At 38.7% G+C, this 13016-nt stretch overlaps 1 protein-coding gene across 1 annotated transcript; it reads left to right on the top strand.

The window, feature by feature from the left end:
- Positions 1 to 5398: 5398 nt before the first annotated feature.
- On the top strand, positions 5399 to 11190 carry NEXMIF (neurite extension and migration factor). Its single transcript, XM_029929427.1, has 3 exons — positions 5399 to 5477; positions 6121 to 10492; positions 11097 to 11190. The coding sequence occupies exons 1-3, from the start codon at positions 5399 to 5401 to the stop codon at positions 11188 to 11190; spliced, it is 4545 nt and encodes a 1514-aa protein (XP_029785287.1).
- Positions 11191 to 13016: the final 1826 nt, after the last annotated feature.

Here is a 13016-nt window from a genome sequence, read left to right as displayed (position 1 = left end):
GAAGACACCACACTGAGAGATACCTGCTATGCCAAGTATACTCCTACCTCTCCTAAACTATAAGTGCCTTGGCTGTAGAGCTTGTTTTTCTCATTTCTGTTCTTTTCATGGCATAGTCTAACATATAAAAGAGAAATAGTAAACATACGTTCACATTTTTGTGACAGTTTCAGCCTTCCACCCAGCTGTTTGTACTGATATCCATATAGCCAGGAGGGATAAGGAAGTAGGGTACTCAACTAACCAAGTCCCAAATCCTCAGATTTTCATCACTGCTTTTCATTACTGCTTAGAATCGAGGCTGGGTGCCTCTCTTCAAGTACACATGTTGAGAAAGCCTTGGAATTATCTCTGAAATTAGAAAAGAAGGTCAGGGGTTTTATGAATGATGAAACTGAGACCCCTTGGTATCTGTAATAGGTAGCTCAGCAGTCCATGGAGAGATTCTAGCAAGACCAAGATTTATTCCAAATTCTTAGGCCAGGCTAACAGTATCACTTTTTTGCTCATGGGATGTTTTGTATTTGGTTATGTGTTGTCTTTAATTTACTTTATAGATGATTCTTGTATACTTACCTAAAAATAGTTGATCAATCAGAAAATGAATAAATATATCTATAATTCTTTAGGGGTTCTAAGTACATAATATTAATTAGTTTGATATTTCTTTGTGTTCTTGTTTTCTGCTTTGAGGGTAGAATGACGTAAGAGATAAGTAAACAACTATAGAAGAAAACTACTATGATCACTTGGGACTTTTTCAAAAAATTTTTTACTAGTCTTGGTATCCCTAGGCCCTCAACCCCTATTCAAAATTTTGAGTGATATTTCAATGAGGAATTATTAAATAGTTGAATTTATTTAGCATGTTAAGATCAAATGAACTTCCAGCTCCACTTGTCCTCCAACTCTGGTCCAAGATGCAACATCCTGCTTCCAAAATAGAAGAATAAAGGCACTCTGATCTATTGAGTGTACAAGAATATTGTGTGTGTGTGTGTGTGTGTGCGTGTGTGCATGTGTGTGTATGTGTGTATGGGAGAAGTTAGTGTTTAGACTGATATGCTTCAGGGTGACGACACAGAGCTCTAGAATCCAGAGGCTAGAAAAGCAGTGCCTCCTTCCCAGGTGGATATGGGGTTTGGCCTTTTCCCCACTCCCTTTCACCCCTCCTTGGGATAAGCAAGGACATTTCTCCTGTTTGTGACAGCATTCCCTCCAATACAGACAAACAAAAAGTTAGCAGTGCTCTAATTAGTGGTTATTTTTATTTATAAATTATATTTCTACTCATATGTAACATGGTGCCATGAGGTTATTTCCAAGGATGTGTATGTGTTACCAACTCATTGTGTGACATTGGACAAGTGGTTCACCCTTTTGGGGACTTGATTACCCCCTTTGTAAAATGGGGAGTTTGGGATTAGACTACCTTCTACAATCCTTTTTAACCTTGTGATTCAGTCATTATATTTCGGATAAGAATCTAATAACATTTTAAAAATGAAATTAACAGGATAGATTAGTAAGAGAGGAGATTAGAAACGACATGGAAAAAGTCAAAGGATAATTCAGCATACAGTTATTGCACTCAAGTATTAAATGCAACTCAATGTTGCCTGTCAATGAAGGCACTCAGTGATTAGGACACAGTCCTTGTATAAACCCATTCTCACGAAGTGCCAGCATGCCAGAAGCATGCTGCTTCTAAAGACTCACTATCTTGTACACAACAATAGGTGTTCTAGGTTGGTGTCTCTGTGCTTACTGTGCCATTATACTGCCCATTTGGATCTGGTGACAAGAAGAAACAGACTCTTTTTGGAAATACCCATTCTTTACCTGACAGTGATTGGACTTATCTACCACTTGCTCTTTGGACTTGAAGGAGAAAGCAAGCAGGAGAAGTCCTGAAAATAAAAATTTGCAAACGCAAAGGGTCTCAGATGTGCACATAAAGTGGAGCTACCTATGCTCTAAAAGTTAAGAAATTAGGGGTGCCTGGGTGGCTCAGTTGGTTAAGCATTTGACTCTTGGTTTTGGCTTGGGTCATGATCTCATGGTTCATGGGATCAAGCCCTGTGTTGGGCCTCCATGCTGTCAGCACAGAGCCTGCTTGGGATTCTCTCTCCCTCTCTTTCTCCTCTTCCCCCACTCATGCTCTCTCTCACTCTCTCAACGTAAAGAAATATACTTTTAAAATATTTATTTAAAAAATAAAAGTTTATAAATTAAGACTAGTAGAGAGGTTGGCTATTCATGACTGTTTTATGGAATTGGCATAGAGCTTTAATAGACAATGCATTTTCACATACTTTCTCAATGGTTTATGGTCTTATGTACTTGCTCTTTTTGGAAATTCCTTTAGAGTGCTGTCACAAAGTATGGCGCAGATAAGAACACTAAGTGAAGGGAAAAAAGAAAAGGAGAAGAAGGGACACCCAAACATTCAGCCTTTGATTAAATGCAGCAAAGAAGCTCTCACCCCAGATTGGTGGCTGCCAAAAATGAAGGCATGTGGAATATATAGAATCCTGTCACCAGCAGCAGCACCCTATTTGCTGCCTATGATAGGATTGGGGTAGGAATGTATGAAAATCAGAGGAATATAGGAAAGAACATGAAATGGAAGACAGTAGAGAGTTCCCTCAAGTATACATCTTAGGCTCATCTCAAAATCATATAAAACTTAAATCGGAAATAATTTTTTCTTGCACATGTAATTTCAATCTTTTTAAAATATTTTGTTTTATTTTAGAAAGATAGCACACAGGCAGGGGAAAGGGGCACAGGGGGAGGGGACGAAGGAGGGAGAATATCAAGCAGGCTCCATGCTCAGCACAGAGCCAAATATGGGGCTCAATCCCACAACCCTGGGATCATGACCTAAGACAAAATTAAGAGTTGGATACTTAACTGACTGAGCAATCAGGTGCCCCTGTAATTTCAATCTTTAAAAGAAAACTAAATAAATTATAATTTTTAAAATCTAGATAAGCCCTCAGATATAATCTAGCTCAACTCCCTTATTGTATAGCTAATAAAATTTAGGACCAAAGAAGGAGCAACACCCAACTAGTAACTGGTTGTACTCCATCCATTATATGATATCAACTCTTCTGTAAGAGTTTATTTGTACATATCTTTTGAATTTTTGAATCTTTATAATGAAAGATGAAATCAATTTATACTGTATTTTTGAGATATATAGAATTCGTTAGTTTAATTGTGATAATCTCTTTTTCATGTCTCTCTCACCCTTAATATTTTTAAACTTACAAGGATCCTCATTTAAGCATGTTTTCTGTACTTAAAAGCATCATATCTCCATATTTCTAACATCGTATCTTGAAATTCTGGCAAGTATTAGAAAATGTAATTAGCCAAGCAGCATTATGGATAAGAATGTGCTCTCTGAACTACAACTCGTCTTGTGAGACAACATTGGATAATCCTTGATATTTAAGTATATTGCTCCTGCATATATTTTATGGCACATTCATTTTTGCTAATAATTATTAGTTGTTACTGAAGCAGCTACTGAAGCAGTTACTGAAGCAGCTGTTCTTTATTTCATTACCTGAATCAGGGTGAAAGTAGATATATCAATAACATGTGGCAACTTATATTTTTACATCTTTGTTTTGACCAGGGGTTGGAAGTGGTAAGAATTGTAAAGCATTTTATGTTTTAAGAAAAATACTTGGTCTCTTGGTCAGAAGACTTGAGTTTCTTTCACAGATTTGCCATTATGCTTTTTAAGACCTTACCTTTTTTTTCCTGTGCCTTGGTCTTGATGATAAAAATGGACTTCCTTGTAATTATCCTTAGGCATAAGGGACAAGAAGATACTAAATTATTGAAATCTGCAAATAATTTGATCTTTATCAAGTCCCTGCTGAGATGGAGTTAGTTAGGGGGCAGTTTAAAAAGAGTAAAATGACACCTGAAGCTCAGTTGAGTTTCTTAAGAAGAAAGTTGCACAGAAGAATCATAGGTTATGATTCCACATAACCTATATGATTCCTTCTGAAGCAAAAATTCAACCATCTGATCTGTTTATTCATTTCCACCACAACTGAGCCCTTCTTGGCAAGGGATGGGGACTTTGACATGGCTAGCCTCTCCACTCCACTTTTTAGAAATCTCCAACCCTTGTTTTTGTGTAAGTACAATAACTAAGCATATCTTTCTCTTTTCCCTGGCACCTGTGGTTTATTGGCTACTCTCAAATCAGGTCTTGTGTAAGTAGAAAGTTTGGCAATTCTGATATAAAAGTGTTAGGGGAAACTCAGGGCCATCTAACATCTTTAAAACAGAATGATTGCCTAATACAGACTTCTTATTTTACAGATAAGGAAATAGGTAAAATATTATAGAGATTGAATCATGTAAAATTCTGCATACTGCTTCTTATTCCCTCAATGCTGGTCCTACCTTTTATAGTATATCCATATGGTAGGATAAATGAATATACACTTGAAATTTTTGTAATAGCTGCTTGGCCATCAGCAGTCTGTGCTTTTTAATAAGGAGATGAATACCTGGCTGAGAAAAAGGTCTAGGAAAAGGGCGGTTGTGAAAGAAAGGCTTTATAGATTTTTTTATAGCATATGGTAGATAACTCCATCTCAGATGGCCTTGTCTTCTATTGCTTTGCATATACCTACCACCCAGGGAGTTGAGCAGGAGATAAGCGAGTATGGATATGTATTTCATGCCCCAAAAATAGATGATGTAGGGACCTTTCAGAAATTTCAAATTTTCTTTGTAGTAACATTTTAAAATCCTACTGGGCTTGGAGGAATATTTGTCAATAACAGAGTTTAAATCATGAACGTTGAGAAACCAAGAAAAGAATTCTTTACCTCTTTTCATCCTTAGCAGTCAAATTTTAAGGCAGAGAGAGAGAAAAAAATCTTAGTGTGATGTATATGTGTATGTATATATGAATTGCCCTGTTTTTGAAGAGCTATAGATCTTCTGAGGTGGAAATGAGGCAAACAAAAATAAAGCCAATCTCTACGTGCATACATTCCTTCTCTCAGGTTACTCTGGACTCTACTTTTCATCCTTTCTAACTGTATGGTCATTATTAGGTTAAATATATTCCTATCTGGAAGAAGGCATGAGTCTGCCTGCTTCAGATTTCTATTATAAATAGTATTGTGGCCTAGAGGAGGTAGAAGGATCTAGGGCATAAACTATGAAACAAAACAACAATAGTAGTGATGAAGTCAGTCTGGAAACAGGTAAATTACAGTGAACCTTTTAAGATCTCTGTAGACGAAATAACCTTAAAACAGAGAAAAATATATTTAATGACTAACATTATATATTTGAAATGTGCAGGTTGGACAGCATTTGGCTTGGAATGAAACAATAAGAGGTTACATTCATGGATAACCAACAAGATAAGGCTGTTCTTGCCTCAGCCAATGGAGAAAACACTCTGATTAATGGAGTCAAAGAAAATGGTAAGAGAATTTAGTTATAGTATATACTACCGCTCTTAGTAGTCATTTGATGTTACTATATGTTTTTAGTATCTACAAAGTTGGAGCAAGCTAAGTCTAAGGTGCCTCTGAGATTAATATTAAGCCTAAATTTTATTCCACCAAATTTCTAACTGTGCAAGAAGGGTCTCCAAGAGTTATTTAATCCAACCATTTTGCTTTTGTAAATCATCTTTGTCGGATGAATACTTACATTCCTCAAAATTCTTAGTGAAGTAGGCTTAGAACTTCTAGATTCAGAGGAGCTTCTGGAACAAAGGTCTGAGTGATAGGACTAAGCTTTATAGCTCAAAACCATTAACATGCCAACTGAGCATTTTCCCATCCTGGAAGCCTTAACTTTCCAATTGATCAAGCAGTGCAATTATTTCCTTATTTCTGTTTAAAGAAAAAGCTGAATCTAAAGAAATACTATTTTTCACTTGCATGAATGTTCAATATAAAATCAGCATTTTCTTTAAGTTTGTAGTTTCTAGTTCTAAAGCTAGAGAAGCTAAGCCTGAGTTTATATAAGATCAAGTGCCAGACTGAGGGAAAGAGTGGTCTGATGAGGTGGTCTAAGATATTTAACTTTATTTTTGTCATTTCTTTCCCTTTTCTCCAGATTCAGAGGACCAAGATGTGGCAATGAAGTCATTTGAAGCTCTAGAAGCTGCTGCACCAATCCAGCCTATACCAGGGGTTCAAAAAGAGTCCCTGATGTATCCCAGGGGTCTCTTGCCTCTGGCTTCTAAGAAACCCTGTATGCAGAGCCCTCCATCTCCTTTGGGCCTAATTGAAGCACCTGAGCATGCTGCTAATAGTGCTTCTGTGAATGCCATCTCCCTTACATCTGGTGTTACAAAAGGCCTGCATACATGGTCACTGCCCAATGAGTGTGATAAAGCTCCATTTGCCATAATGGAGCCTGCGGGCATGTCAGCTCTGAATGGGGACTGCCTCATGCAGCCAAGTCGGACTTGTTTGGGCTGCTTCATGGAATCAAAGGATGCAGTAGATCCTGAGCCAGGGATCAGTCTGAAAGTTGGTGATCTAAATAAAGATTATGAAACCTGTGCAGTCTCTGATATAGGGATTCAGTGTATTAATGCTGGAGAAAGCATGAAATATGGAGAGCAGCTGCTTTCAGACCAGCTCCTAGGCTTCCCCTTGCACAAATCAAGGGCAGGAGAAAAACGAGAAGTTGAGAAATCTGACATCGACTTGGAGGATCCAGCTCAGAAAAGTTATTATGAGGCATTACTGTTAGACAAGTGTAATACAGAAGAGGCTTTGCTGGCAAATTCCAATCAGGATTGGGGTTACTTTGAGACATTCATTAGTGAGAGTAAGATTGAACTGCTTGACCTCTGTTCCAAAAATGAGCTGTCTGTCAACTTATTCTCTGAAGAAGATGTGGACAACTACATGTTTGATGATGATGAGTCAACACTGGGCAGTGATGTCTGTTCCTTGAAAATTCGATATGAGTCCTTCCAGGACAATGTTCGAGACAAGACCACCCTTCTAATGCAGGAGGACGCCCAATTCAACTTTTTCCCCAGTGTCTTTACTACTTGCCCCAAACGGGAGTCTAAGAGTGGGGTTTTGAAGCAGAACAGTGATCTTTCCCAATTCAAGGTCCCTGATGTGAACATCATCTGGGGGGAGGAGGATAAAAACTTGGACAAGAAAAAAGGCAAAGAAGATGGACAGGAAAACAAGTGTGTAGAGAAAAAAGGGGAAAAGGATAATGGAGAAAAATTTGCCTTAAATAAACCATGCAGTGGGACTGAAGTAGGGCAATTTAAGAATCCAAAGCAGGGCCATCTTGCTAATTCCATGGAGGCATCAGGGAATTTCAGTGATGACAGTTCCTTCATTGAGGTCTCTTATGATGCCATGGGGGAGATCAAGGACTGTAGCCGCTATATGGCTCGGGACACTAATTCTGGCAGCTCTTCCTCCCAGCAGAACTATGGTCTTCGAGCCAAGAGAAAAGTCAGGTATAGTGAAGATTATCTATATGACGTTGACTCACTAGAGGGTGAAAAAGTAAATGAGAGGAAGGAATGGTTGCCAGGTGGTTCCAAAGAGGAAGATGATGATGAATGGTGTCCTAAAAAGAGAAGAAAAGTAACCCGTAAGGAGCCCCCTGTTATTATCAAATATATCATCATCAATCGCTTTAAAGGTGAGAAGAACATGCTGGTGAAGTTGGGTAGGGTAGATTCCAGTGAGACAACAGTGAATTTGAGTGAGAACCAGCTCAACAAATATGCCAAGCTGGCCCCCTTGAAGGGCTTCTGGCAGAAGAAGAAAAAACAGAGAAATAGCAACATTAACTCCAACAAAACACCCTTATGCCAAAAACAAAACTTTGAACCAGGTAGCTTTGAGGTGTCATTCCTGCCACCTGCTCGCAAACGAAAATCTAAACTTGGCAACAGGCACAGGATTCAAAGAATCCCATCCGTGGAAACTTCGGCAAGTGGTAAGCAAATTTCATTCTGCATTGATCAGAGGCAAGCTTCTACTCATAAAGTAGATGGAGACATGAAAGGTACACTAAAATCACCACCTCTGGCAGTCCCCAGCTGTGCAAATGGATCACATCTAAATGACATTACAGGCCCTGACTCAGTGAAAGTCAAAGCCCAAGATGCAGGATTCAAGGGGCCAGAGAGGAAAGTGCTCAACAAAATCAAATTTAAAAGTGAAGCCAGATTAAAATCCAAGAAAATCAAAGCTGGGCAAGAAAGCAAGCCAGTTGTTCAAATGAGCCCTCTTTTGGAAGATCAATCATCTACAGCTAATTTAAAGAATGAAGCTATTCCTGGGACTTCAAATAGTTCTCATCTATCTGAATTTCATGAGGCAAAGGTTGCCAAGAATTCTACTTTCTTACCAACCACCTGCTCTTCTGAAATGCCTCTATCATCTGCTAATGTTGCCACCAGTATACCTGTTATCCCTGGAGGGTATCTGCAGACATTGTTAGATGCTTCTGACTTGTCAAATAATACTGGTATATCGTACTTTGCTCACCATTCTCCAGAGCAAAATGAAAGCAGCCTCACCCAAACAGAAAAATCATTTGTGCCTCTCCAGCCTGCCCAGGACTGTGTGCTTCCTTCACCCTCTGAGTCTGAGCTACAGCAGTCATCCCAAAACTTCAAAATGGAATCAAACAACTATGGAAATGTGTGGCCCAATAAACCTACTTCTGGCCCCCAGGAATTCATGGCTGAAGTCTCAAGAGAGATAGCTCCAACACAATCCAATGAATTTGGAGTCTCTCAAGTAGTCTCCATGGAAAATAACCTCACATCTACAACATACAATCGAATCTGCCTCAGTAGTGGTGGCAGTAATTGCAACAAGGTCTTATATCCCACTGTACAAGACACTCAGCTCCCATCTGACGACTCTTATCAATTATGTCACTTTAATAATGGAGAGATGTGTTTTCCTTTCCAGCAGGGTCCAGCCAATATGGATGACGACCGGCTCTTCAGCTTCGATTCAGTGACCCCACTCTCTGTCAACTCAAGCAATTATTGCTCCTTAAGCTTGAAGTCCTGTGAAAAGGATGGTGATGATGATATTACTGATGACTTCCTGGCCCATTGCAGCCCCAAACTAGTGATCCAACAGAGCATTGATGAGATAACACCATTAAAGGAGTCCACTGACCTCCTGGATATCTCCAACTTCACTCCTGACAAATTCCGCCACTCTTCTCTTTCAGAGGTGTCTCCACCTGACACCCCCAGTCTTTCCCCTCAAATTACCAGGTGTGAGAGTATTAAGACACTAGGAGCACTGAAGGGGTTTCAAGAGGGCATCCCAGGACCATTGGTCAACATGGAGAAAATCAAGTGGGACTGCAGTACCCTTTCACGACAGGTCCAAGTGGATGATGGATTTACTTTAAATAACCATCAGTTTCAGTTCCATATGTTCAATGATGAGGATTCTGTCAGTCTTCTCCAAAAAACCCCTTGCTTATCAGCGTACAATGATCCATCTGCTCAAATGAGTACTAACAACAAAGTGTCAAAGTCAAGAAAGAAAAGTTCACCCAGCAGGAGTGGGGCTCTGAACCAAAGCTCTTCTCAGAAAAACACCAGGAAAAAAACACTCAAAGCCAACAACAAAGGGATAGAAAAGCCACCTGGCAAAACCTCCCGCCAGACCCCTAAATCATCAAAGAAAGGGAAATACATAGCTGCAGTCAATGGAGAGAAAATGCAAATTGGCATAGGCCGTGGAGGAGGCCAAATCAATAGCATATCCCCCACAGGAAAGACATTGGCAGAATGTATCCAACATGGTGGCTCTGTGGCCTCTATGAAGATGCCAGCACAAAAGGGACTTTCTGGAGATTGGGCTTTGGGGAAGGAGAGTAGCCCAGGCTGGAGCGACATAAACATGTGCACGAACACCAATAGCCTCCTTGATGATGACCAACGGGAATTTCAGGAGCCTTCCTATATCTTGTCTAACATTGCCTCTGGTATGGCAGATGTGCAGAGGTTCATGATGGCCTCCATAGAGCCCCTTTGGGAACCCATGGAACACCATGGAGACCCCAACATATTCTGCTCCCCTGAGTCCAATAGTCTAAAATTAAAAACCCTCAAAATATTGGCTGGGACACCACAGGAATCTAAGAAAAAAGTCAATAGTGGGTCCCCAGGAGGCACTAAGAATCACAGGTCCATCAAGGGTGTGAGCAAAAGCAATGGGAAAGCAGCAATAGGTGATCCTGGTCGTGCAAATATGCATGGTTATGAGGACTCTCGCTCTGCCTTCTTTGATAAAAAGTATAGTAACCTGAGCACTTTAGGCAATAATGGACCAACACACAAAAAGTTATATCGTCACAAATCCAGCTCCAAGGCCCTGAGAGATGAGAAGTGTAAGGGGAAATGCGTGGAGCGAGAACAGGTCCACAAGGATGAGGCTGGGACAGCTTCTTTTGAAAAACTGAGGTAATACTGCACCAAAATGGCTGAGATGATGTACCCTTAGCTTTCCTACTACCTGCTAAGCCCACAGTCCTTCATATTTTCCCTCTTGAAAGCAAAAATTTGCATGAAAGAAACTGTCCCATTCCCTTCTTTTTCAAAAGAAAAAGGAAAAAAAATGCATGAAAATCCCTATACCTTTAAGCCACCCAAAAGATTGGGCAATTTTGTTGTGGCTTAGCTAGGGATAAACTCTACCAAGGCTACTTTTCGCTATTCTGCATTGGTTTTTACTTATTGAGAAAATAAAACTAAAATATGCTCTTGAATGATTTGGGGAAGGGAAGGGCTTTGCAGTAAAAAAAAAAAACACATTTTGAACAACAGAATCAAAAAGTTATATAGACAAAAGGCCAAGTTCATTTAAGCAAAAAGAGCATAATTTGGCGAGGGGGAGTCTCATGTGGCAATTAGGAGTGCTTTCTAGTGCCCCCTGCTATTTGTATCTATCTTTTTCTGCATCATACAGAATTTCATATAATGTAAACAAATTTGGATGGTATGATCCCTTTGTGGAACATACACTAAAACTTACTACGGTGGCATAAATTGTTTGGTTTTTCTGCAGGGATTCCGACTACAATCTCCTAAAAGCAGAAACAGCATTTTGGGTTTTACCTGTGTTTGAAGAAGAAACTCACATTTTCCAGAAAGACATTTGATGTTTGTGTTTTATTTCTCTCAAAATATGCCTTGTGGTATGTATGTTGACATGTAAGTGCTTAAAGATTTTTGAAGTGTGGGAATAAGTCTTTGGAAGCAAACCTTAATCGGATGTTCTATGTAAAAGACTTCAAAAGTCAAACAGTTACACAATTGTTTTTCGCACTATTTACCCAAGGAAAAAAAGGAAAACATTGTGCCAAACTACAAACAACTGACTGTATTGTATATATTTTTACTTCTATATCAACATTTGGTTGTATTTGGGGAGCTTGTCCCTGTTGATTTACTAGAAACATTCCAGTGATTCTTGCTATTAACCACCCCCACTTATGTGGATAGTACCTATAGATCACAGTGGAAAATATGTTGTGTTATACAATTTACCAAAACTTAAAGGATACTGTTTGAAATGTGCCAAATTTTCTTACCTCATCTCAGATTCACCCCACAGCTTAAAGCTCATTAATGAATTTTAAATATATATATATATGCATACATACATTATTTTGAAATTCTAAGCTCTACTGTCCTGTGTGGAAACATGAACAATTAAATAAGGCACAATAAAGTTTTGTTTGTTCCATCGTCTAATGGTTAAATTGTTGGAAAAGTCTGGAAGTCATAACAGCTAAGTCCATCAGGGGCCTAATTAATATATGCATTTACAGAATCTTTTACAAGGAAACAAAACAGCTGCTTTAAAGTTTGTTTTCTAAAAGCAAAATCTGTAGCTGAAAATTATTTAAAGTGCAAAGTTATATTGCTGATACTTTATATCTCAGTTTTATATATTTTATAATAGTCTGGGATAAATTATAAAATAGCTATAAAATCAACACTAATAAATGAAGAACATAGATTGCTTTTATTTAAGTAGTTTCATAAATATTCATAAATGTACACTCATATCATGGCTTTAGTGTTCTTTAAGTGTGTAATCTTGTAATGCCAATGTCATTTAAGGAAAATGTTAAGGCATCTCAGTTCAACTCCTGTGAGTTACATACATATATTAGATTAGCTGAGCAATTAGTGGAAACAACTAATCAGGGCCATATTTACTTAGTCTGAGGGTGACTAGTATTTCATGCCAAACACTAAACTTAAATTTTAATTTTTACATAAATTTTTGAAATCACATTTTTATTTAGCCCTTCCCCCTTTTGTTTTTAAATTTCACAGCTCCAACATCCCTCATGACTAGCTTTTTATTCCCCTTTATTCACCACTTGACTTCTGATATTTGATCTATTTTCCTTGCACAGTTGAAGGCCTGTGTGTCTGATGACTGATGCATTATGGCACAGATGAGATAATGGATGAAAAAGCGCTTTGTAGATCATAAAGTGCTATACAGATATAAGGGATTAATATTATTAATGTTGTTGGTTGTTGTCGTTGTTACTCTTACTATTCTTACTAATACTGTTACTAACCTATTAACTTGTGAATATATAGGCTGTGGGTGGGAGGGTGGAGAATAAGTGGGTGGGGGAAAGGGAGATTTAAAAAAAAAACAAAGGAAGATGTTTCAAAAGGAAAAATTTAAGCAAAATATAAACCTACCTAGTCATTGCCACCTAACTATATTCACAGAGAAGCAACATTTGAAAGTAGTCAGAGAGAAATGGAAGGAAGCCTGTCACATATACACGTATATACACTTCCCAGTCCTTGATTCTTTTCACCAGCCTGCTCTACTACTTATAGCTAGGTAGTAAAATAAACAAGCCTATGTTCTCGATGGTGTGATTGTGTGTGTCCATGGGGACAAGTGGGTGAGGAGCATTTTGTGAGGCTGCTTCAGGCCTGTTCTTAGGCT

The sequence above is a fragment of the Suricata suricatta genome, chromosome X (genome assembly GCF_006229205.1).
Source record: "Suricata suricatta isolate VVHF042 chromosome X, meerkat_22Aug2017_6uvM2_HiC, whole genome shotgun sequence".
Lineage (NCBI taxonomy): Eukaryota > Metazoa > Chordata > Mammalia > Carnivora > Herpestidae > Suricata > Suricata suricatta.
The sequence above is the reverse complement of the archived record's forward strand: the minus strand, read 5'-3'. Positions and strand labels throughout refer to the sequence as shown.

Excerpts from the sequence above, each read along its gene's own strand:
- NEXMIF (XM_029929427.1), top strand. The coding sequence starts at position 5,399 with ATGGATAACCAACAAGATAAGGCTGTTCTTGCCTCAGCCAATGGAGAA. Across the intron at positions 5,478-6,120 it reads TAATGGAGTCAAAGAAAATG|ATTCAGAGGACCAAGATGTG; the intron begins GTAAGAGAATTT and ends CCTTTTCTCCAG. Across the intron at positions 10,493-11,096 it reads GCTTCTTTTGAAAAACTGAG|GGATTCCGACTACAATCTCC; the intron begins GTAATACTGCAC and ends GTTTTTCTGCAG.